Source organism: Limanda limanda, chromosome 8 (genome assembly GCF_963576545.1).
Source record: "Limanda limanda chromosome 8, fLimLim1.1, whole genome shotgun sequence".
NCBI lineage: Eukaryota > Metazoa > Chordata > Actinopteri > Pleuronectiformes > Pleuronectidae > Limanda > Limanda limanda.
In genome coordinates, this window is record NC_083643.1 from 11,700,930 (window position 1) to 11,725,833 (window position 24,904).

A 24,904-nucleotide genomic window follows, 5' to 3' on the forward strand; every position below is an offset into this window, starting at 1 on the left:
CTTCTGTTGTAATCAATCACTCAATCAAATCTTATTTGTATAGCCCATATTAACAAATCACAATTTGTCTCATAGGGCTTAGGAAAAACTAGTTGGGAAAAACTAAATATCACATTTTCCCCAAATAATGAAAATTCCTATTGAAAAATATAATCTATAATAAGCGTACAGAGGTCCTTCCCGAGTTTCCTGGTGTGATAGCAATGCCAAAAAAGGTGCAGGACTGTTTCTGGATACTCACGACTCGGCTGTACTTATTTGTGACCAACAGCACAATCCTGTATAGCAGTAACTGGATATGCTGCACTTAGCCAAGGCTAATCAGCATTTTATTTTATTTCCTCTCTACTAATGAATACATTCTGATCCTTAACTCTTTTTAACTCAATATGTTTAATTGCCTTTTTGTGTTGTCTTTGGTTGCTTCTACAATGAGCCTCTTACATTCTGTGTGAAGCACTTCGAATGACCTCGTTGTGGAAGTGTACTTTATAAATAGTAACAGTCTTGTCTTGTATTACTGCTGAACTTTAGGTGGATGAAATTAAAAACCTGTAAAAAAACTATAAACAACACCACGTGACTCGTTGAGGCTCCCCCTCCTGCGATTGGTCGGTAAAGACCAGCTGTCTGTGACGTGGCAGCAGGTGTGGGCGGAAGCTGTGTGCGTTTTCTTCTTCTTCTCTTCGCTCTGGTTGTCTGGAGCCTGAGATCGGATGTGGCGGCGCTCGGTCCCTGATCAGCTGTGACCCTCCCCTCTCCCTCTCCCTCTCTCTCTCTCTCTCTGTGTGTGTGTGTCTGTGTCTGTGTGTGTTGTGTAGCTGCTGCTGTGAAGATGTCGTCGGCCCAACACAACGGGACCTGCAGTCAGCTCAATAAGTTTGAGAAGCTGTCGTGGAGGCCCTCCACCCGGGACTCTGGTCAGTAAACACAGCGGCTCAGTCTCTGCAGAGTAAACACGACTCTCTGTTTGTATCAGGATGCTCTTCAGGCTGCGAGTTAGCATCGAGCTAGCTGCTGAGCATCCAGCCGCCACAGCACACAGGCCAGAGCTAGCTTCAGCTGCTACGGAAGCTAGCAGAAGCGAGAAGGTCCTCCAGGAGACACCTGCACAGCCTTTGTTATTGTTATGGTCTTTAAATGGGGATTTAACACGTGAGAGTGAAGCAGTGATGAGTCAGTCTGCAGGAGGAGGAGGAGGAGAAGGAGGAGAGCACACATGGCGTTAGCTTTACTGAGACTGAGGAGAAAACATATCTATTCACCTGCAAAACTGAGTTTAAAAAGTCGAACTTTATATGTCTTAATGAGCATCAACACCACTAGATGCTCGCTAAGATAACATTCTATCTGTTCCCTGTTACATTCCGCATTGAGTTAAAGATTCAACTTGCCCTGAAATGTTCTAGACCCAAACTACATCAAGGAATTAACCCCAATGTGCCTGGGTGCTAACTTAGAACAATGGAACTCTACTGGTTATCCCTAGATTCAATACCAGTGAGTCTGGGTGACCGGGCCTTTGCTGTTAAAGCCTCCAAACAGAGGTCAATCTATCTGTGTCAGACAGGAAACATGTGTCTTTTAAAACCTGAACGGTTTAATGAATATTGAACATGTGTAGTGTTTTAGTTTTCTTGTCTCGCTCTGCTTATTCCCCACTGATTTATGAGCTGCTTCTCTTTCTCTTGTTTGACGGGTTGTTGTTTTTATTTCTCATTTTCTTTTTCTGTGAAGCGCTTTGTAACTTTTTAGGGGGTGGTTTATGAATAAAGCTTGTTTTATTATTATCATTAGCAATATGCCAACTGACTGTTGACTTTGACATGGTTTTTTCTCAATGTTATCACCCTGTTTTGGTAATAAACCGTAAAACCAGTTCTAAAAGAAAAGGTCAAATCTTACAGTTTTTAGTAGTTGGGAGTATTATGAGTATAACAAGGAAAGATGGTAAGAAAGGAAAAAAGATTGATATGAATTCTTACAGTTAAACCAGAGCTAAAGATGAGTCCTGCTTCACATCCAAAGTGTCATGTATACAAAGTCTAGGCCTCTCACATCGCTCCTCACACACTGCAGAATGTGTTGTGTGTCCTTACCTCCGTTCAGCGAGCTGAGGAGAAAAAGACACAGTTCATAAACTTAACATGTTTCATTCGGCTTCTATGTCACTCTTCTTTTTTTGATGAACGATTAACAGGCTCTAAGAAGCGGGCTCGATGGCTTCAGGCTCGACGCATCTTCTCCCCTTCCTGCCCCAACCTGCGGATCCCCAACAGGTTTCTGAGAGAAGGTGAAGCTGACACTGTTTGATCTCCCTCTGCTAGTTTTATTTTCACGATAAAGAAGGAAAACAAACGTCGATGTAAACTGACTGGGATCCCGTTCTTGTAAAATATAAACTGTAACCAATGTTGTAAAACTCATCATTCACCTTGTCTTTTATGCCTTGTGTGTTTTTTGTAAAGCAAATAAACTACAGTTCTTTTCCATCCACATTTTTGACTCAAAAAGTCTTCACCCTATTCCTCCCACAGGACACTGCATACCTCCCGCCCGCAGTGGTCACCGCTGTGTTGCCGACAGCACAAACCTATACGTGTTCGGAGGATACAACCCAGACTTTGATGAGGCCGGTGGGTCAGAGAATGAAGACTACCCGCTTTTCAGGGAGCTTTGGCGGTTTCATTTTGCCACAGCCACATGGCAACAAGTCCGCACAGAGGGCTACATGCCCACAGAGCTGGCCTCTATGTCAGGTAAGGACAGATGGGTTGTCCTTATTTTATTAGTATGGCTCCCAGAGAGCAGCTGTGGGAATCAGTGCATTAAAATGAAATAAGATAGTCCGATCGCTCATTTGAAAAAGTGAAACAAAAAAAGGAAATCAATTTGTGTCAGGCTACCACAAATAAATGGGTCGGAAAGACTGCACCAATTTGTTTTCATTAGAAACCAGCTACTGGTCTTATTTAAGCTGCTGTCAGACGTGCACTGAACGTCCAAACATTGTCCTGAAATTGTCCAGAGTGTCTGGATGTGAGAAAGCTAATGTCTTAGTCAGCTGTTACAATATCCTGCTGCGTTCTTTATACTCCAAAGGCAAACTGTAAAATGTCCAGCCCCAATTTTCCATACACTTCATGTCTGAAAGAAGCTTTAGAGGAGACTCATGGACACTACACTTGAGTGTTTCACAAAGGAATCATTGTGCACACAGGTGACAAAGCTACAGCTAGCTGTGCAACACCAAGAAATGCAGCATTGTGTCAGAAAAGGCCATGAAGTCTGCAAACAAATAGACTTGGATGTAAACAACATAGCTGTAATACTATTAAAGAAAAAATGTCTTCGCAAATGTGAGGAAGAATGCATTTAACGTGTTTGTCAGACCTCAGGAGTGAGTTTAGTGAGTAATGTTGAATGTAAACAGAAACTTTGTTTTCAACGAAACTCCTCAGGACACTTGGTCGTCTGTGTAAACTGACACTGCAAACAATCAGTGCAGTGACTTCAAGTGGAGTAACCAGATAACAGTTTACTGTAGTGGATCCGAGGAGGTCCCAGGATGCATCTGTGATCACAATGCTGACAGAATGTGTCGCAGACCACCTCTCCCCTCTCACACAGACACACACTCCCATCCACTACGGACCGATCTTTATCATCACACTGCTTAAAAAACAAACATAATTTGGAGTTTGTAAACAGAAATGAAGCACACGATAATTTGCATGTAGAGAAGTGAGATTAGATCAAAAGTGGTCATCAGTGCCAGGTGTACACTGTCTATGTTTGTTCTGATGGGTGTGACTGATAAAAGGAAAACGCCTCATATTGTTTTGAATAGACCAGTCTGAAGAATGAATCTAAATAATATTGAACCTGCATTATGGCTTTGTGAAGTATCCAAGTCACTGGAGCTGATGTTTTTGGATAAAGATAAAATGTGTCACAACAAACTATTATGACTGAAGCATTGGGACCTACACATGTAGACGTAATGGAACGTGCTTGTTTGGTACAGACACCAGTGAAAATCTGATATCAGATCTATAACCAGATATTAAACTGAGGCTTGACGCTGTTGTTGTCTGACACTTTCAGCTGTTTTACATGGGAACAACCTGCTTGTGTTCGGTGGCACTGGGATTCCATTTGGGGAAAGCAATGGCAACGACGTCCATGTTTGCAACGTTCAGTACAGGAGATGGAACCTGCTCAGCTGCAGTGGGAGGAAGCCCAACAAGATCTATGGGCAGGTAACAGCTCCTCTGTCAAGCTGTTGAGTGTAAAGTCAACAACATTCTCGTATGTGGCAGATTATTCCACCGAAAAATATCTGATATATTTTTCTCTCTCCAGGCCATGGCCATCATAAATGGCTACCTCTATGTGTTTGGGGGGACAACGGGCTACCTCTACAGCACCGACCTTCACAGGCTGGACCTGACCACCAGGGATTGGACCCACCTCAAACCCAACAACACGCCGTCGGATCTGCCTGAGGAGAGGTTGGTTAGCAGAGCTCATGTTTGTCCTGTTGTCCGTTCCCATCGTGGTAGTTAGAGCGTTCAGAAAGTGAAGGCTTTGTTTTCCAGGTACAGACACGAGCTTGCTCATGACGGACAGAGAATATACATTTTTGGAGGTGGAACTTCCTGGACGTCGTATCCCCTGGACAAGGTGAGAGGAACCAGCACTGACCGAATTTTAAATAAACACAGCTTTAGTTGAATATTTTATTTATAACTAACTGTTTGCCTTCATCAGATTCACGCATACAACTTGGAGACAAATTACTGGGAGGAAATCATCACCAAACCTCATGAAAAATTAGGTTTGTGATCAAGTTGTTTTTTTATGACATTTTCATAAATTTTCTTTTTTGCTGACAATAATTTCCCTTTGTTTTGTTTGTCATTTTTCCGACAGGTTATCCTGCTGCCCGCCGCTGTCACAGCTGTGTGCAGGTCAAACAGGGTGAGGAGTTTTTCTACACAGCATCACCGTGAACACACTTCTTATGACACAATATTGTGTTTTATCCATGTCTCACTCTGTTTTTTTACCACAGAGGTGTTTATATGTGGGGGTTATAATGGAGAGCTGATACTGGCGGACCTGTGGAAGATCAACCTGCAGACTTTTCAGTGGACCAAGCTGCCCGCTATAATGCCAGAACCAGCCTACTTCCACTGTGCTGCAGTCACTCCAGTGAGTACAAATATCTACGGCACAGTATCACATTGTCTAACCTGGTCTATGATTATTTGCTGAAGGGCTGCAAATATAAATATAATGAAAAAAATGAAGGCGGTATTGAGAATCACATGCAGATTGACACCCTATGTATTTAGGCAGCTCAATTCGAGGCAATTAAGGCTTGATGCCCAAAATATCTAACAATAAAAGGAAAGAATGTTTCACAACTTATGATGAACAATGATTTTAAAACAGAATTGCAGCAAATCCTAACCGAGATAAAACAGAAACCAGAGAATTTGACATAAAATGAGGAATTGACTGTCAGTTACTGATTAATGAACTACATGTTGCAGCGTCTCATCCCCTGATCCGTTCCTCTCCCTCAGGCCGGCTGCATGTACGTCCACGGCGGTGTCGTCAACATGTCTGGGAACCGGAGGACGAGCTCTTTGTACAAAGTGTGGTTGGTGGTGCCCAGCCTGCTGGAACTGACCTGGGAAAAGCTGTTGAAATCCTCCCCTCACTTGGCCAAGCTGTCCACGCTCCAGCTGCTCAGCCTCGGACTGACACACGCGCTAATCCAGCGGCTCAAGTAGAGCGAGCACAGAGACTGAAGGAAGCGGCCCGTCATTGGGTCAACGCTGATGACTTGACAAAAAACAATTCTTGAAACAAAGTCTGATGTCAGATGGTGGTGAAAATACTCTGAATGGCTTCTTTTTTTTGACTTACGTCTTATCTGAATGTGTGTTTTTAGTTATTTTTTTTGCAAAGTGCAATGATTTATTTTTCTCTGTATGTCAACGTGTCAGATTTGAGTTTGCACGTGTCCGTCAGAAATCGCATGTCAGTGTGGAAACCAAATTCACTCTCTTAGACTGCTTGTTGCTCAGACGTATCTTGTGTTATGCTCATAACTTACGTTGTGCACTTTCTTTTTTACCACTCATCACTGTTACAGACACTTGCGGAGCGTGAGCAGAAATAGTTGAATGTTCCTAAGACCACTTTCTGAAAGGCTGAATGAATGTTGCCTCTGCTCATGGGCTGAGATACTGTCTGCTTGTTTTCTCTGATGCCGACACGTTGCCGCCGATCAGCTGCTGCTGGGTCCACTGTGATGTTGTGAAGCTTTAGAAATGACTGAGGTTTCAAACAGGAGAAAACTGCGACCGGTTTCCTGAGGGACGGGAACATTTCTGCTTAATCAGAAACGTGTGAGATTCCCTGAAAAGTGTCACACAGCTGGTGATGCATAACCATGATACCTCTTTAACAGTCAACATTTTTCAAAGCATCATGTTTGAGCCTGGAGGACTTTCTGATTGCATGCTGATTTCGAGCTGGGATTATAACTCCACTGTTCCGATTTGAAAGTGTTCACGTCACTGGTCACATTACTGAAGCTTGTGATCAGACAAAAAAAAAAACAAAGCCTCTTTTAAACATCTGGGATGTTGCATCACTGTGAAGCTTCTTGTGCCTCTTGGATTCTTCTGTTTTGGGGAAATTTAAGCTAATTAAAGTTAGAGATTAATTTTACACACTTGTAGCTCCACAGCGATTCTCAAGCCTTTTTTTGATTTCTTCATTCGGTGCCTTCTGAATTTCCAAAATGTCACACGCGCTTTATTTTTTTATATTATTGTAAATTAGTTTTTTAAAGGCTGGTTTCTTTACAATCCTGCACTGTTTCTTTCCCCATGTAATTTACCTGGTGCTCTCCACACGAGGCTTTTGTTGCTGAACTTTCCTGCTCATGATTAATCAGGAGACACGGCTGCACCTAAAGGTTTTATCATCGACTCATCTCCACAAAGACATTAGATCTATTTATTTTATCACTGTGATGATTTAACCTTTTTATTTACAAACTTTAAACTGAACCAGGTCATGTAGCTGCACTATATCTTTTCACCTGATTGGCTGTCATTTCAGTTCTCACTTCAAAACGAAACTCCATTTAAACTTTTTTTTATACTGTAACATTGACTCGATTGTTTGTTTTACTTTTGGTCTGTTTTCTCTCGGGACCATTCTCTTTTTTTAATTTTAATTATTTTTTAACAAGGACCAAGGTCATAGTGGTATGTGAAGAGTATGTCGGTCGTACTCAGGATGTAAAATACTGTGATCAGAATCTCGCTCTGTTAAATGTCAGCAGGCTCGGTAATTTCCTGTGAAATCAGATGTCGTCACACTCCGGATGGTTTTCACAAACAGATCTTTAGCTCTGACTGTAAATGTTGAATACTGTAGAAATACTCAGTCACTCATGTTCACTTTCAAAATCCCAGTTTTCCCCTGAGCTCTGGCCTTATTTATATCTGCCTCACTGCACGTTGACACCTGGTTAATGTCCCACGTTGCTTAAAGAGTTATGTGTTTATACTTGCATCGTTTTGGATGTTAATGTAAGTTAAATGATCTTATGCATGTCGGTATGGTGTGCATGTCACTTCTCGTAAACTCCTGGGAGAGTAAGGGGTGAATCCCTCCTCGCAAGCAGTTATGGTTTTAATGTACATTATGTTTTGTAATTCCTGTCTGTACCAACAATAAAGACACAGGCAGTCGGTTTTTCATAATATTATGTTTTCAGATGTTATTGTTTTACACTGTGCAGCATTGACACACTGTAGTACTGACAGATCTTCACACACGGAGAAGTGTGCAGGGATCTTATCACTGGGAACTCATTGCCACTTTAGCAGAGACCTGCCTAGGTGAGCGTCCAGCCATTTTAACCATATTAATATTAATGGATAAAAAGTCACTTCATAGACATTCCATATTTACATTTTGGAGATAAAAAGTATACAAAGTTATGACAGTAACCTAACAACAAAATAACATTAGTGCAGATTCTTTACATCATAATATCCATTTGTGTTTAAAATAAAAACTCTTTTCACCACAATTCACTAAGAGATCTGTCAGCTTACAAACTTACAGTAGTAGGAGTTGCATGTTTGAGCAGAGCAAAAAAAAAAAAGTAACTTGCTCACATTAAACTGTTCAGTTTTACCACCTGTGTGACTCAGAGTAAAGCATAAAAAAAAACATATTAAAAGCCCCACATGATCAGTAAATATAAACCAACATGGAGTGGTGCTGAATTTGTACTTTGAGTTTCTTTCAGGCTTAAAAAGTAAAACTTTGGGTGAAAATCAAAGATCCACACTCAGCATGCAGCTGGAGACGGAGCAAAGTAATACAGAGCCAGAAGAATAAGGTAGACAACCACCAGAGCTGCGCCTGAGGAAAACAAGACAGCAAACAAAAGGGAAAAGTGAGACCTATTGTTCTTACATGTCATTTTATTGAACCACCAAATTAGATAAACAATCCTAAAGTATATTTAGGCTCCTGTTTCTTGCAGCCATCTTAAGAAAATCAACCGGCAGGGATTAAAATCATTTTTGGGATGGATCTGTGCAAACATGTAATGCTTGCTTAGGCCCTGTCCCATCGTTTCACCAAGTAAGGTGAACATCTGTAAAGTAGTTTTTGCATGATCTTTATGACAAACCGGGATAGAGGTAATTACGATCAGATAGAAAAACAGAGGCTGGTGTTACTTCTCTTACTGAGGCATGATGGAAAGATCTACTTATTAGTCTGTTCATTGAATGGTGTTTTAAAAAAGACCAGTGTGTTCCTGACTAAAACAATTGGGAGACTAACTGAGGAATCTTCAAAACATCAGTGGAATGAAATGTCAGTGGATCAATTGTTTGTTATTTTATCGCACTTTTGACACTTTTAAACTCACCCTGAAAATAATCAGACTTTCCGTCCATGAAGATGTAGTTGACGACGATCACACTGAACATGCTGGCCCACAGGTGCAGGTCACTGAATAACAGCACAAAGCCCACGTCCTACGAGAAGCAGAGATGGTGTTTTTATCGAAGAAAACTATAAAAGATTGCAAACGTGTGATATTTATATGAATAAATCAATGAAGAGAAGAGTGTCTTACATAGAAAGCATTAAAAAAGACCAGTATTGGAATCTGCAGCATGCAGACCTGCACAGCAATGCAGCTTCCCACCTCCAAACTGAAACACAATTTTTTTTTATAGACAGGTAATGCTGTAAAGAAGCTGTGTGGGTACTTGATTCAATGAGACATGATTTACCTGAGACTGATGTTGTTTTGGAGAGCAAACTGGATCCCGTTAACAATCTCAGGGATCTCTGGAACCATAGCTAGAACTGTCACCCCGATGAAATACTTGAGAATGAAAGAAAGTGTCAGTACAAAAAGAGTCAACACACACGTCTTCCAGTACGATCTGATGCACGTTCCCACCTGAGAGATGTTGGGCTGGTTTAAAATCGGCTGGATGTGCTCGGTGGCAAGATCAGCACAGGCAGACGTGAGCACGGTGGCCATGATGAGGATGATCAGAGACCTCCAGCGAGACCAGTGGACCACTGCTCCATGTTGGCGGCTCACTGAACAGACAAACACAGAGATACTATGGTGTGTGAGCGGGAGGTGAATAAAACCCTCACTGATCACTGCACTGTTCACACTGAGATCGGTTCGTACCCTGTCCCTCTCCGACTTGGATGTTGTAAATGTGGGAGTGAGTCTTCAGTGTGAAGATCAGACCGATGATGTAGGCGATCGGCAGGAGGGTACACACAGTGAACACCAGCGGTCTGCGCAGAAAAACACACAATTAATGAGAGGGAGGAAATAAAGAGAGGTTTTTAAAACTCAGTAAATTATTTTAAAAACCCATAGGACCCTAATTGAACAGGGTTTAGCTCATTTACTTTTATTTCACTTTACATCTTTGCAAACCACTGAGAAAACTACTGACTTTTGATAGAATTTGGTATTTTTGTCCACATTACCAATTGATGGTAAAACACAAATAAAACACACAAAACTACCATTATTGTCCTTTACATGACTATCCATATGTAGTAAAAAAAAATTAAATGTAATTTCTTACTCAACGTGGTTGTGGAACAGTGTTCCATTGCTCTGTTGATTAGAAAAATAAAAGCACATTATACACAGAACAGTGCCTGTAAGTCGGTGTACGATAAGTTGTGTTACGAAGGTTTGTGAGCTCTTCCGGGCTCCTGATGCTGACCAGATCGTAGTGGCAGTTGTGGCAGACGAACGGTGCGCTGCCGTTGGGGTTTGGTCCGCTGGAGTTGGTGCAGCCTTCGCACACCAGGTTCCCATAAGCCTTGGAGAACAACGTGGGGGCAAATACACCTGCCATCCACAGTGGGAGGGATGATTCATTGTAAGACACTGTGGTATTATTTTACACTGCAGTTGATTTTAGTGCTGGAGGACAGAAGGACCTGCTCAGCCAGTTCTGTCGCTGCTGTCAACCCCTGAACAACATTCAGTTATTTTTGAACTCCTGCTGATTGTGTGATCTTATGATCTCCAGACACTCACTGACAAGTTTTTTCAAAAAAGAAAGGAACATTAATTGTTAAATTTATTTGCAAATTCTTGGGTTCGATGCCCTAGACCCAGGGGTCAGGTGATTTGTTTTTCTTTAAATGTATTTCTTTTATCATTTGTATGTTTTGTGAATGTGTATTTTTTTGTATATATTTGTTTCTTTGGTTAAAACATATATAAAATTTGATCAGAAAAATTATTAACATCACATTACCATATTCTGTACAACCACTAGTAGTGCCAGTATTTGATTATCTAATATTCACTGTAGATCAGTGCGACCCAATTCTTTTTTCTTTAAAAAAAAATTATCAAAAAGTCGGTACAAGAGATATATGTAAACACAAACAACTAACGTGAGAACAGCAGCTCAAAAAAGGAAAAATGTAACATGAAATGCCTGTAGGTGGCATAAGAGCTCAACATTTTGGCATACTTGTTATTCTTTAGGAGGCAGAACCATGTTTACATAGGGAGGAAGAGACTGCTGCTGTTTACTTTCCTGTAGATCATGTGAACCAGTACAAGTGAGCGTCATGAGATGATTGGCATAAAAAAACAACCCGGCTGCAGAAGAAAATCTGCCCCTTCCTCCATAAAATGTTTTATACAGTGACCTTTAATATTATGACCTCCTGTGTCTGACGTTTCCAAAAATGTGAGAGAGTATTCTTGGAAACTTACCTCCGACAGAGATGAAAAGCAAAGCAGAGCTCACTCCTGTAGAGCGACTGTTGAATCTTTGTTCGCTGTGTCTGAGTCCACCGATTATCATGCAGATGCCCTGAGGACAAAGCATGCAGAATAAGAGTGTGTGTGCGTGGGAACATGATTTGTGTGACTATTTGTGTTAACACCGATTTAGTCTACAGGTTGAAATTATCCTTGTAAGTGAACTGACATGCAATTTAAGTAATAATCTAATTCCATGACCTTGTTTTATTTTGAATGTAAACAGTGAGGTGAATGTGGCTGGGCTTACAGGAATGAAGAGGATGCATCCGAGCAGCGTCCCAGTCAGCGCCGCTTTAACGACCTCCTGCAGACACGGGTTGGCGGCCTGGTGACCTCTGATCAGAGCCGTGATGTAGAAGGTCAACTCTGTGATGGAGCCGAAGCTGGCGTTTACCACTGCACCCACAGCAAAGTTACTCTGAGCCGAGATGCTGCAAATGCAAAAAACTGATCATCAATCTACACTTACATTTACGTGTTTCATACACTTAATGTGCCGTCAAAACTCAATCATCTCATTGGGTGTTTGGAGGTGATGGGAACAGCTCACCTGGCGATGCCCATACCAATGTAATACGACAGAGGTATCATGGAGCCGAGCGCTATGGCGAACTTGACGTTAGAGCTGGCGTAATCGTTTTCTTTGTCGATGTATCCAATTACTATGGCAACGATTACCAGAGGGAGGAGGTCTGAGGTGGGGTCAAAGATGATAACAGCTCCTTATGTGACGCACACTGTCACACACACACACATTGGCACACACACACACACACACAAGTGTAAGGATACTGACAGCGAACACATTGATCCCATCAACAGTGTACTTGTAGTAGTACCAGTTGGTAGCATGGTAGCAGCACAGAAGCGCTCTGGTCTCGTAGCATTGATGCTGCAGGTCAGGTAGAACAAAAATCAAGAAACGTGCGCACAAGCATCAAACTGACATGTTTAGGATTTGTATGATTTATGTTTTTTTGGCTGATGTGTTCCAATCCTCTCTCTTACCTTTCTTTGTGAGGAGGAGGAAAAAGAAACGTCCTCAGGAGGCAGGAGCAGAATGACGGCCAGCGTCCGTGCATTCATCTTGGACACGGGGATGGTGAAGATCAGGATCCAGGAGATGAAGCAGGCCAGAGAGTGGACGACCACCAGAGGCGGGTATCCCAGCAGCAGCCACACGTAGGTGGAGAAACGACGCTGGAGGGGAGAGCAGAGTAATGATAGGGTACACTTGATTTCCATTTGGCGGAATGTGCAAAATGGTTTTCATACATTTCGTTAAGTGTGTAAATTTACCCAGAAGGGAGTGCAATGAGGTCGTCTCGGGCTCTCTGGGACTGTCACCTCTGTGGGGGAGGGCAGCAGGACAGGGGAGTTCTCGTCAGCTCCGTCTGAGTTGCACTCACAGTCTGGGGCTTGCTCACAACATCTCCTCAGTGTATTTCCAATCTGGAGGAACACAACCGCAGGACAGTGATTAATGACTCACAGATAAAGGCTATTTAACTTGATATGGTGTAATCACAATCATTTGTACGGGTGCTTGTTCAACTGTGTTCAACTGTCACAAAGTGTTGCAATGACAAGTTGCTGCAAATGGCACACGTTGCGGACTTGTGGCGTGTGTCAGAAACACAAACGTTCTGCTTTCATGACCGCTAGTCGGTCGAGACGATGAGGAACTGTGAATCAATGTCCTTTACTTTAGTAGAAGGTGGAAAAGAGGCCGGAGGAACGTCCCAACATGAGCTGAACTCAGATCCAAACCGTACCTCGTGGATTGACTTGCCGAAAGGCCACAAGAAGAAACAGGACAACTTCAAGCAAAGCTTCCCTGAAGACAGAGAGAGAGAAAAAGAATGAGAGGAATGGTTGATTATCGATAATGAACCCCATCACTATTCTTTATTGGTTAGCTCACCTACCATATGGTACACCAATGACAGTGATGAACATCAATATGCTGACCAGGAAATATGCCAGGGAGACCCACCAGCCAAAGAGAAACACATACAGCACATTTCCACATGTGATAAAATGACCTGACACCAGGAAGAAAAAAAACAATTAAACATGAAAACATTTCCTCCATGTAAAATGAATTAAGTTCACAGGAACTCTTGTTTTAGTTTAGAAACCTTTTCTATCAGTAATAATAAAATCAAACTTGTATGGTGAATTGTTGAGATCCTGGAACATAGTGTTGTGGTTTGATGATCAGACAGGTTTTAAACAAACACACTTCTCTCCTGGAGAGCGATCTCAGTCACGAGCCTGACCCAGAGCTGTACGGCCTGGAGGAAGCGTGTGTTTGCTTGAACTCGAGCACAAGGGGACGAGTCAGTGGTCCAGAAATGTGTTTCTGATTTAAAACAAATCTAAAAATGTGTCCATGCCTTTGTTACATCCAGACTTGATTATTATCAGGCTCCACCAATAAGTGTTTAAAGACTCTGCAGCTCACTTGTCCTTGGCAGAACTTTTACATCTATAAAAAACATATAATACATCAGAGGATAGAAAAACTGAAAAGACGTAGTGTGTCACCTGTACGGATTTACTGCCAAATAAAATGACCTGTTTACAACCTGTACGATCATCTCACCACTCTGATCTCAGCAGGTATTTTGGTGAGGTCAATGTGAGCATTACACATGCAAACACAATGACCACGAAAAATAATATCATATAATAATGTTATAAACTGTAAATATTCATCAGCATAAAGGACAATAACCTGTACCTGAACCTGAATATGGTTTGATGGCGTTCAGTTCGGAGTAGAGCTCTTTCACGACCTCCGACCTTTCTTCAAACGGACGCTCTGTCACATGGCTCTTCCACTTTCGAAAACCAAACTGAAACACACACACACGCACACACACACACACACACACAGACACACACACACACACACACACACACACACACACACACACACACACACACACACACACACACACACAAACAGATTGAGGATGAGTTTACCATCTCTGCGGAACTCAAACCACGTTCATTAGCAGAAGAAGAAGAGAACTCACCCTGTAGTTGTTGACCAGTTTGTTGGCTTCCACTTCGTTCTCTGCCCTGATGGTTCTCTTGCTTTGAATCTCCTCCCAACTGTCGTCACATGTGTTGTGGTTTGAACCTAAAATGACGAGCGACAACATGACAATTAAACATCTGTAAATCTAGAGAGAGAGAAACAAATCCAAACCAGGTGGTGCTCAGTACTCACGTGTGTGTGCAGATATGCACTGTGTGGTGCATATTCGATGTTGTGGACAAACGGACGGATGTGTGGGTGGAGTGCCTGCTGAAAGAAGTGGTTGACCTGGGTCGTGGAGCTGTTCATGATTGTAACTTGCGTGGAGATCATGATCCCACGAAGGATCTGCATAAAAAAACAATAAACTGATTACCATTCATCCATCAGACCCCTTTGCCTTTAAGGTTGGGGAGAGAGCTGGAGTCAATACCAGCTGACAGTGGAGGAGAACACCTAGTGTCTCACGCGGCCAACATCCAGAGACAGACAACCCTTCATACGCACATTCACACCTACAGTCACCTTACACCTAACCCCAATTTGCATGTTTCTCTTCTGTACTGTAGGAGGACCCAGTGAACCCCAAGAGAATACAGACAGTACTTTGTGAAAACAAGTCTTTGTGTGGACAACAATGTCCTCGTGCTCTGACTTGTCGCATCTCCATCATCAGTTACACAATTTATTTCGATTTATCTCCATTGTCTACAGTGCAGAGTCAGACGAGCTGAGTCAAATGACTGGAGCTGCACAAACCAGAGCCCCCCCTCCTGTCGCTCAAGTGGTGACGCAGCTCGCACGAAGGTTCAGACGTCTTGGAGTCACACTGGAAGGAAACTCAAATCACACACACTGGTTTAAAAATAACCCAAAACCTCTGAGAGCTCGAACGGAGACATGCATGACCCTTACTGTGGAACATCACCTCAATCGACTCTTAGTATTCAAATCAAATCAAATATGATTTATTGTTCCCATGGGGACATTTGTCTGGGCCCAGAGTGCTACAGCAGCTGCAGAACAGTACATTGTACAACAAACAAACAGTGCACAAGGACATGTCATGTAAGACCCAGAATAATAATCCAGAATAAAAGTGAGTTGAACATTACACCTGCCCTAAAAGCACGTAAAATGATAAAACACTAAAAGGATATAACTCTTAAAAGATGAAAGACAAAAACTGCCATTTAAGCTTAGTGCAAAGGTTATTGAGTCCAGCACAGTTCACTATATCAACTAACTTCGCTTCAGGGCATCTTCATATGTGAACATATTACTGCCTTTGACAATCTGACAATAGATGCATCTGTTCTGCAGGCAAACCAATGGCATGACTGTAATTAAATCAAAGGGTAAAAGATTTTGCTTGGGTCGTTCAGTCATTCATTCATTCATTACCAGGATTTGATCTTTCTCAGACGGAGCCTTGACAAATGCTAACAAACCACTGGTGTCATGAGACAAGCGACCACCAAAGTCATGACTTCTCCTTTTTGTTTCGGTGAAGAGCAGTTTGCACAGTTTGAGGTAGAGTCTGATTTTGTTTCCTCTTTTTGTTTCTGTGTTTGTTTCCTGAAATAAATTGGGGTACAAAAGATGGCCCAGAGAGAGAGAGAGAGAGAGAGAGAGAGAGAGAGAGAGAGAGAGAGAGAGAGAGAGAGAGAGAGAGAGAGAGAGAGAGAGAGAGAGAATGGTAGTGATTGTGTTAGTGAGTGTGCAAAGATAGAGGATCAAGCAGCATTATCTTGATTCACTCAGCTTCACCCCTCTGTGCAGAGGAGGAAGACCTTCAGCTTCATAACAAATATAAAACCTTACAACAGATGGTATTTGTTTATGATTACGTGACAAACATGTAAATGTCCCATTGTTATTTTTATCAAGTTTAAACAATTTTTTATGGGGAGAGAATGGCAACAACAAAACAGAAGTAGATCAATTATTAGTTATCCAGTTATACCTCCTCACTGTCATATTACAATAACTAATGCATTGCTATTCTATAACCAAGCCCTAGAATACAATATATTTGGGATGTTCGGAAACCAATTGTCTAGATCACTATTTTCTGGCATAATAATAATAATAATAATAATAATAATAATAATAATAATAATAATAATAATAATAATAGTAATAGTAATAGTAATAATAACAATAATACCCGGAGCTCTGTGATTTTGAGATATAATGGATGTCTGTCCCTGGTTTGTCCCTTTATATATACAGTCTATGGTTTGTCCCTGACACACAAACACACCCACACGCGGGCACACACACACACACACACACACACACACACACACACACACACAAACACACGCACGCCCTCGTAATGAGCACAACGTGACAGCACCATATGTGACAGCTCTGTGAATAACAACCGTCCTGACTCTTTCCATCCATTCGCAGTGAAACCGCAGCTGCTGACACATAAACATGGAGACCGGTGTGACCACGCAGCTGTTAAAGACGCTCTTCGTGTGACTGCACATAAAGTTTTTTTCTTTCCAGAGAACCGAGATTCCTCTCTGCAGCCTCTCACCTGGGGGGAGCTCCGCCGGCCTCCTCCTCCGGCTGCTGCTGTCCGGGCTGTGCGCGTCGGGCACAGACATGTCTGCCTCCGCTTGAACTCTGATATTAAACCGCTTCAGTCCGATGATCCTCACTGGAACGTACGCCGCGGACGCACTGAATCGCAGAGGCTGTCGCAGGGGCTTCTGGGGAATGTAGGCCCTTGCGGTTGAGCTCCTTAAAGGGATAGTTCACCCAAATAATGAAAATTCACTCGTTATCTAATCACCGCTATGCCGATGGAGAGGGATTACAATTGTAATGGGGGCCACTTCTTCAAACATAAGAAACCTCCCTCCCTGCTGCTCCTGTGGTCTCATCCAAGTGTCCCTTAGATTTTCAGTTTTTACCCCATAAAGTCAAAATTATGTTGTTTTCTTAATTTCCTCTGTTTTTTTTAACTTGCAGTGCGAGGAGCTCTCTAGGCCACCATAGAATAGCACCTAATCATGCTATCCATTATCTCACTCCACTTCACATAGAACGGTCGAGATCCTAAAACCAGACAGTTCCCACATGCTACCAGATCACAATGGCCCTCAGTGGCTTTCAGACCTCCCCCAAGGCTCAACAATCCCCTATGAAAACACATTTTAATCTGCATTTGTATTTGGATCTGCATCATGTTGCACACAACGTAATTATGACAGATCATTTTCCTTAAGATCCCTGAATTATTCCCTTTAAATAAAGACCAAAAATGATAATAGTTATTTAAAAAATAATAACATTGAAGTAGTTGTGGCATAAGGCCTTGTTTTGTGGTTTCCCACCATGGTGTTGTTGCAGTTTCCTGTACAAAGGCCATCAAGGAATTTAAGAAGGCTCTCCCAAAATTGTGATTGCTGTGGAGTAATGTAATCAGAGGTTGTACATTTATCTAATTTAAACAACATTCCATAGCAGCAATTGGTCAAAGCTTTTACTTGACATAATTTTACATAAGTTGATCAAGTTTCATGTATATAAAATCCAAATAACCAATGCAGTGGCTGTCAAATACATGTATTGACGTAAAAATTACATTTCCTTCTTTAAATGAAGAAAGGTCTTAAAATGGAAATACTCAACTAAAGTACGACCTTAACATTCGATAGGAAACCATAGCATCAAGACTTTAAATTAAGTTGACAGCCGGACTGCTGGTAATTAATGAACCTTTTTTTGGGGCTTTATAAAACAGGTGTAGTCATCATCCATCTATTTCTTGCATCAGTAATATGGTCAAACACATCATATAACATCTTCCCCAAAATAATCAATTCATGTGTCAGTAAATAACTTCAAAAAAACATTAACAATCTTGAAAAGAAAAACTGTAAAACACTAATAAATGAATGAAAAAATATTTCATAAAACAAATAAGGAAAACCTATTCACAGCAATATTTATTTATTTTCAATCTACTTCCTGAAATCTAGTTTTTGTAGATTTTCCTTTAAAATCCAAATGTTAGTGCTGAAGCCATTAATGCAATGCATGATGTTTGTTTGAGACAAATACCTCCACAACATGGCCAAACACAAGTATTACATGGACTTTATTTCTCTTCTCTCTTTTTTCTCTCCAGACTTGGCTGCTGGTTGGTGGCTGTGTATTTTGTTAGTACACAGGGCTATTTTTCAACTATGTGTGTTTTTCGTCCAAAAGAAACTTAATGAAACTAGGCGTCTTAAAAAAACAACTCTAATCTTATGAATCAGGTGTTTTGTTGAGTACATTCTCGGATCAATACTTTTACATTTGCGTAAGTAGATTTGTGATCTATTATATTCATCTACATTTAGGCAGGCTATATATTTGCGCTTTATACTTTGATTCAATCAGTATCAAGCTATAATACATAAACATCCCTTTTACAAATAAATGTATAACTCTTATGTAATAGAATTCCCCCTTGCTCGGTTCCATACTGTATTGAATATGAGTATTGATGTGTGTGAGACATTACTAAGTCAGTCTGCTTACTTTGACTCCTCAATACTTATCAAGGCAGCTATACCACTGGTAATATCACAATAGTATATCAAGGATAAAAAAAAAATATTCCACTTTCTTTGAGTTAGCTTGCTTGGTGACTTTAAAAATAGTGATAGGAAATTAAATGTGATGCAGTAAATGCTCTAACTGCTTATCATACCCTTCACAGAGGTTAACTGCGAGTTTTCTCCTGCTGCAATCACTCTACAGCAGCTGAACTAGTGTAACATTTGGTTTAGTGTGGCAAAACCTCCCAGTCCCAGATTGTCCTGTGACTTAATATCTTTCTCTCTCATTGTAAATCTTTTACTGTTTTTTGGAGTGCGACAAAAAACCTGCTGCCTATAGATGCACTGAATGTGTGAATATATGAATGTCAAAACAAGGTACTGTAAAGTGCTTTGAGTGGTCATCAAGACTAGAAAAAGCATTAAATAATACAGATCATTTACCATTTACAAAGTGTTACCTAAACTAGGTCCAGTAATTTGAACAGTAGCAAAATAAACATGAGGTGACAAATAAAGTTTGAAGCCACAAAGACCTTTGATAAGGTTTTTGTGACCCGAATGGTGGACTTGCAAATAAATACTGTGATGTCAAACTGTCCGTGACCTGATCTGTGAGATCAACAAGTTTCAGTAGCAATGTGTGCAAACACATTGCAAATATATTCCAGATTACAGCTAAACTAAATTAGAAAATGTAACTGTAATAACTTTATCAGTGATTTCTTCTCTTCAGAAAAGAGTCAAAACATGATTTTCATGTACATTAACAACTAGTTTGAATGCCATAAGTTATCTGAAACAGCTGAAAAAATTTAAATATTTCATTTCTTTTTGCTAATTTCGGATGTCAGATAATATATTATAATATGATAATAATTAATATCTGCGATTTCATCCAATTATTTAAATTAGCATTTTTAAGGACAGGCGTGCCATCACTTACATATATGCATCACCCCTTAGTTAGAATTTTACTATCTTGCAAACAAGCAATATTTGTAATTCTAACTTCTGCCATATGCACTAATGTTGGCTTATTGGTATTAAGCTAATGTCATTGGTACTAGTGTTTGGTTAACAGAAAAAGATTGTAAAAGGTATTTTCTATGAAGACTGCTACTGTTATCTAACTACCTTAGACTCAGTTCACCCTGTGTAACATACATGTTTGGATCCCATTGCAGTCAACTTTCTAACCCACTGTTGTCATGGCAATGGTGGTGGTAGAACTTGCTACTGTTCAATAAGTTCAGAGGATTTTAAATACACAAAAATTCCCATTGAAATATGATAATTTTTGGATCTTTTTAGAGTTTTGGGGATACGGGCATATGATAAGTAGCTAGGGTGCGGTTAAATATTAAAGCCCACGGAGCTAAGAATTTAAAAGAGGGCATATGAGTTAAACTAAGTAGGTAAAATTATTATTTGGAACATGTAAAATATTAATGAAATAATAAAAAAACATCCCCACTATCGTCACTTTAACACCTTATTACTGTACAATTCTGAGCTCTTATAACAGATAAAAAGATACCTTATAAAACAGTTTTTATCTGTTACCTTGACAACTAAAATTACCATTCAATACTGTACAGAGTCATGTTTAGCAGCAAGTTTTTCATGCAGTGGATTAAAAGTTCTTAGTTAGACAGTTATTTAAAGGGCAACAGGTTTTGATTAAATAAAGGCATTCTGAGTGACTATGTTCCAAACTTGTAACACAGCAGCAACATAAAAACTAATTTGGACTGAAGAGCATACAATGACACAGTATTTACAGTTTTGAAGAAAATATAAAGGCCACAAAGACCTTAAAAAAGGTTTTTGTGACCCAACATTTTGATTTGTCAATAGATAGTTCACAGACACTGATAGGAAACGCTTTATCTTCTTATTTCAGCCATACACACTATTTTGTAAAGTTTCCCAACCGCTTATAAAACATTACATAATCCCCCCACATGCTTTTAGGTGGCGTTAGAAAGTGCAGAAGACTTGATTGGTGGTAGTTTGGACTTGGAGGTGGGGTTTTAAACTCAAATCTGTTCACCTATAAATGTGGCAGCACACATAAGTAGTGCATTCGGTGACTGTCATTGAACTGCAGTGAAACCATGGCAAAGCGTTGGAGTGCCAACTCTTTGGTGGCACAAGTACTGCTAATCTGCTTAGTTGGGACAAATGTAGAGGTTTTGGGCGGGATGACAAAGGGTGGTGGACAGAATCCACCGACAAATTTCCAACCTGGAAAGGATCCAGAGACTTCGGAACCAAGACATCCTGGACAAAATCCACAGAGAAATTTCCAACCGAATTCCAAGCCAAGCTATCCTGGACAGAATCCAGCGGAGACTTCGGAACCAAGATATCCTGGACAAAATCCACAGACAAATTTCCAACCGAATTTCAAGCCAAGCTATCCTGGACAGAATCCAGCGGAGACTTCGGAACCAAGACATCCTGGACAAAATCCACAGACAAATTTCCAACCGAATTTCAAGCCAAGCTATCCTGGACAGAATCCAGCGGAGACTTCGGAACCAAGACATCCTGGACAAAATCCACAAACAAATTTCCAACCGAATTTCAAGCCAAGCTATCCTGGACAGAATCCAGCGGAGACTTCGGAACCAAGACATCCTGGACAAAATCCACAGACAAATTTCCAACCGAATTTCAAGCCAAGCTATCCTGGACAGAATCCAGAGACTTCGGAACCAAGACGTCCTGGAAAAAATCCACAGACAAATTTCCAACCGAATATCAAACAAGGTTCACAGTCAATGCATACTCGGTTTAGACAACCTATATACGCGGATAGCCTTCCACAGCCTGTAACAGATCCAACGCAACCACAGCATCAACAGCCTCCAACATATCCAAAGCAACCGCAGCATCAACAGCCTCCAACATATCCAAAGCAACCACAGCATCAACAGCCTCCAACAAATCCAAAGCAACCGCAGCATCAACAGCCTCCAACAAATCCAAAGCAACCCCAGCATCAACAGCCTCCAACATATCCAATGCAACCGCAGCATCAACAGCCTCCAACAAATCCAAAGCAACCCCAGCATCAACAGCCTCCAACATATCCAATGCAACCGCAGCATCAACAGCCTCCAACAAATCCAAAGCAACCCCAGCATCAACAGCCTCCAACATATCCACAGCAGCCACAGCATGGAAAGCAACCACAGCACAATGTGCCAGACACACCTGGAGTGCTGTTTTGTGATATAGACCACCATGTGAGAATCCCATGTGGCGGTCATGGTATCTCTGCTGAGGGATGTCAAGCAATAAACTGTTGCTTTGATGGCCAACAGTGCTACTTCGGAAAAGCAGGTGAGTTTTTGAGAAGGTCTTAATACTCTTTATTGAGAAGAAAATTGTGGTTTACTTGTATTGATTGTATAGTGTACTTCTAATAGCAATGGGGATGTAAAATTGTAAATGCATGATTATGTTCAAAGAACAATCTGTTAAACAGATGTTCTACATTATTCTGTTGTCAATATTATGTCATCACTTAACTTATCAATGCCTGTTTTTGTGCCACCAGTGACTGTCCAGTGCACAAAGGATGCCCAGTTCATTGTTGTAGTGTCCAAGGATGCGACTCTGCCCAACTTGAACATCGAAACAATTTCACTGAATGGGGAGGGTCATTATTGTACATCTGTTGGCTCCAATTCAGAATTTGCTATCTTCCAATTCCCTGTCACTTATTGTGGTTCTATTGTTACGGTAAGACTTTGATTTTCCATATCTATTCCCTACTTATTCCCCCCCCCCCAAAAAAAATTAAATAAGACCAGTGCATATTTTCACTCTACTTATTTTGCCTTTTGCAGGAGAGGCCTGGTGTTATAATCTATACAAACAGGATGTCATCCTCCTATGAAGTAGGAATTGGGCCTAATGGAGTCATTACCAGGGACAGCTCCTTTGAGTAGGTGATCATCTCTGAGTAATTCAGTGTTAATATTAAATGTCTAAACAGCTAATTCATCCCATATTTTTCTTGTCAGATTGCTCTTCCAGTGTAGGTATACGGGCACCTCCATAGAAACTGTGGTTATAGAAGTATTACCATTGCTGGACCCTCCTCTATCAGTTGCTGCTCTGGGACCTATTCGAGTAATACTGAGGCTGGCTAATGGAGAATGCTCATCAAAGGGCTGTAATGAAGGTAAGTGTAGGACAGCCTGGCAGCGTTGCTTTGGTAGATCATTTCATAACATTGGCTGTCCTACTAACCACTAACTCTGCTCTCATAGTTGAAGCAGCCTATACCTCTTTCTATACGGATGACGAATACCCTGTGACTGAAGTACTGCGGGACCCAGTGTACGTGGAGGTTCTGCTCGTTGAAAAGACAGATCCAAACCTTGTCCTGACTCTTGGTCGCTGTTGGGCAACTAATTCCCCCAATCCTCACGCACTGCCTCAATGGGACCTGCTGATAGATGGGTAAATAAAGCATTTTCAGGTCTGGTCACAAGAAACAGTGATCGGGAAATTGCTGCTTACCTCAGACTTCTTCGTTCAGCTGCGTTAACTTCATATATGTTGCTCTCCATCCAGGTGTCCATACAGGGATGATCGCTACCTGTCCTCACTGGTTCCAGTCGATGCCTCCTCTGGTCTGACCTTCCCAACTCACGCCAGGCGTTTCATTTTCAAAATGTTTGCCTTTGTGGACAGCAGCACACTAGAGCCCCAGAAGGAGCAGGTAATAATCACACAGGCTGATGAGAAACTTTGGCAAAAAAAGATTTTGGTTTTGCCCTGCTGACACTATTGTCCTTGTTTAGGTGTACATTCACTGTAGTACAGCTGTGTGCACTCGTGCCGAAGGCCGCACTTGTGAGCCCTCATGCTTCAGACAAAGTAAGGGATGAATTTATAATGTGCAGTGTTTAGGAGCAATATGAGCTTGGATCTGACCATGTTTGTATGTCTGTTTACAGAGAGAGAGGCTGAAGCATCAGACCAGACAAGGACTGAGCCAAAAGTGGTGGTAACTGTTGGACCTGTGATCATGGTTGACCGCTCACATTCTGGCACCAAGTAATGTTTCATCTGGAGCATTAAGATGGTTCAGTTAAGCTAAAAACTAAAAAACCAAGTCTGCAACAGTAAGAATTAAATTTATCACCAAAGTCTTGTAACCCAATATGTATTAAAAAGATTGGCTTTGAAACGCTATGAATGTTTTCTGATTATTTTTGTGCATAACCTACTTTTTCTTAATTGTCAACGATATTCTAACCAACATGATCCCCTGGGATCGTCTGGATTGAAAATGCCCCCCCTTAAATAAAAATAAATGTTTCTATACATGTTGGCTGTAAATAGCAAAGAGTAGCAACTCTATTTATACCTTACTGTCCTGATGTGATCTTAGCATTAATTCATTATAAATGTAAAGGTGATAAAAGATAAACTTCATGTAATCTGGTCAGCACTCGACCAATATTGACAGGACTTAGTGTGTAAACGAAATCCAAACATTTATAGATATACTCATTTTGTCACAGGTTGCACACAATACAATGCATACCAACCTTCAGCATATTTTACAAGTTCTGATTACAATGTTTTAATTATTCTAACTGTTCAGCCAACATTCTGCCAAACTGATAAAAAAGGTATTTGAAAGCCTAAGTTCTGCATCATCTATCAAGGCTTGAATAGCATTTTAAAGGTAAAGGCAAATCTAGAAAAAGGTGTTTTACAGGTTTGTCATCTTAAAACGTACCTTCCATATTTGAAATTCAAAGTGTATTGCCAAGAAAACCAGCCGTCCGATTGCAACAACAGTAAACACAGTGACCTGAAGCAATATGGAGGCAACTACAAGGAAAACTTGGGTTGAAACTTATC

General features: G+C 41.0%; 3 protein-coding genes across 3 annotated transcripts; 2 read left to right on the forward strand and 1 right to left on the reverse strand.

The window, feature by feature from the left end:
- The first annotated feature begins 688 nt into the window (after window positions 1-688).
- Window positions 689-7,798, forward strand: LOC133009383 (kelch domain-containing protein 10-like). The gene is made up of 10 exons (XM_061076875.1): window positions 689-920; window positions 2,201-2,293; window positions 2,538-2,759; window positions 4,108-4,262; window positions 4,366-4,514; window positions 4,602-4,686; window positions 4,774-4,840; window positions 4,936-4,983; window positions 5,078-5,217; window positions 5,595-7,798. The coding sequence occupies exons 1-10, from the start codon at window positions 836-838 to the stop codon at window positions 5,802-5,804; spliced, it is 1,254 nt and encodes a 417-aa protein (XP_060932858.1). The 5' UTR covers window positions 689-835; the 3' UTR covers window positions 5,805-7,798.
- On the reverse strand, window positions 7,793-17,081 carry LOC133009382 (uncharacterized). Its single transcript, XM_061076873.1, has 20 exons — window positions 16,990-17,081; window positions 14,631-14,786; window positions 14,434-14,540; window positions 14,136-14,250; window positions 13,318-13,434; window positions 13,165-13,226; window positions 12,689-12,841; window positions 12,398-12,589; window positions 12,182-12,281; window positions 11,940-12,081; window positions 11,637-11,820; window positions 11,339-11,438; window positions 10,326-10,453; window positions 10,182-10,213; window positions 9,770-9,882; window positions 9,527-9,672; window positions 9,354-9,448; window positions 9,194-9,272; window positions 8,984-9,092; window positions 7,793-8,466 (listed from the first exon to the last, which is right to left on the reverse strand). The coding sequence occupies exons 1-20, from the start codon at window positions 17,057-17,059 to the stop codon at window positions 8,393-8,395; spliced, it is 2,274 nt and encodes a 757-aa protein (XP_060932856.1). The 5' UTR covers window positions 17,060-17,081; the 3' UTR covers window positions 7,793-8,392.
- A 4,045-nt stretch (window positions 17,082-21,126) lies between these two features.
- LOC133009124 (zona pellucida sperm-binding protein 4-like) lies at window positions 21,127-24,226 on the forward strand. Its single transcript, XM_061076534.1, is given in 11 exon segments — window positions 21,127-21,165; window positions 21,272-21,736; window positions 21,834-22,053; window positions 22,055-22,360; window positions 22,578-22,762; window positions 22,870-22,967; window positions 23,047-23,207; window positions 23,296-23,488; window positions 23,603-23,750; window positions 23,833-23,908; window positions 23,989-24,226. Coding segments are annotated over 11 exon segments (1,995 nt in total). The 3' UTR covers window positions 24,093-24,226.
- Window positions 24,227-24,904: the final 678 nt, after the last annotated feature.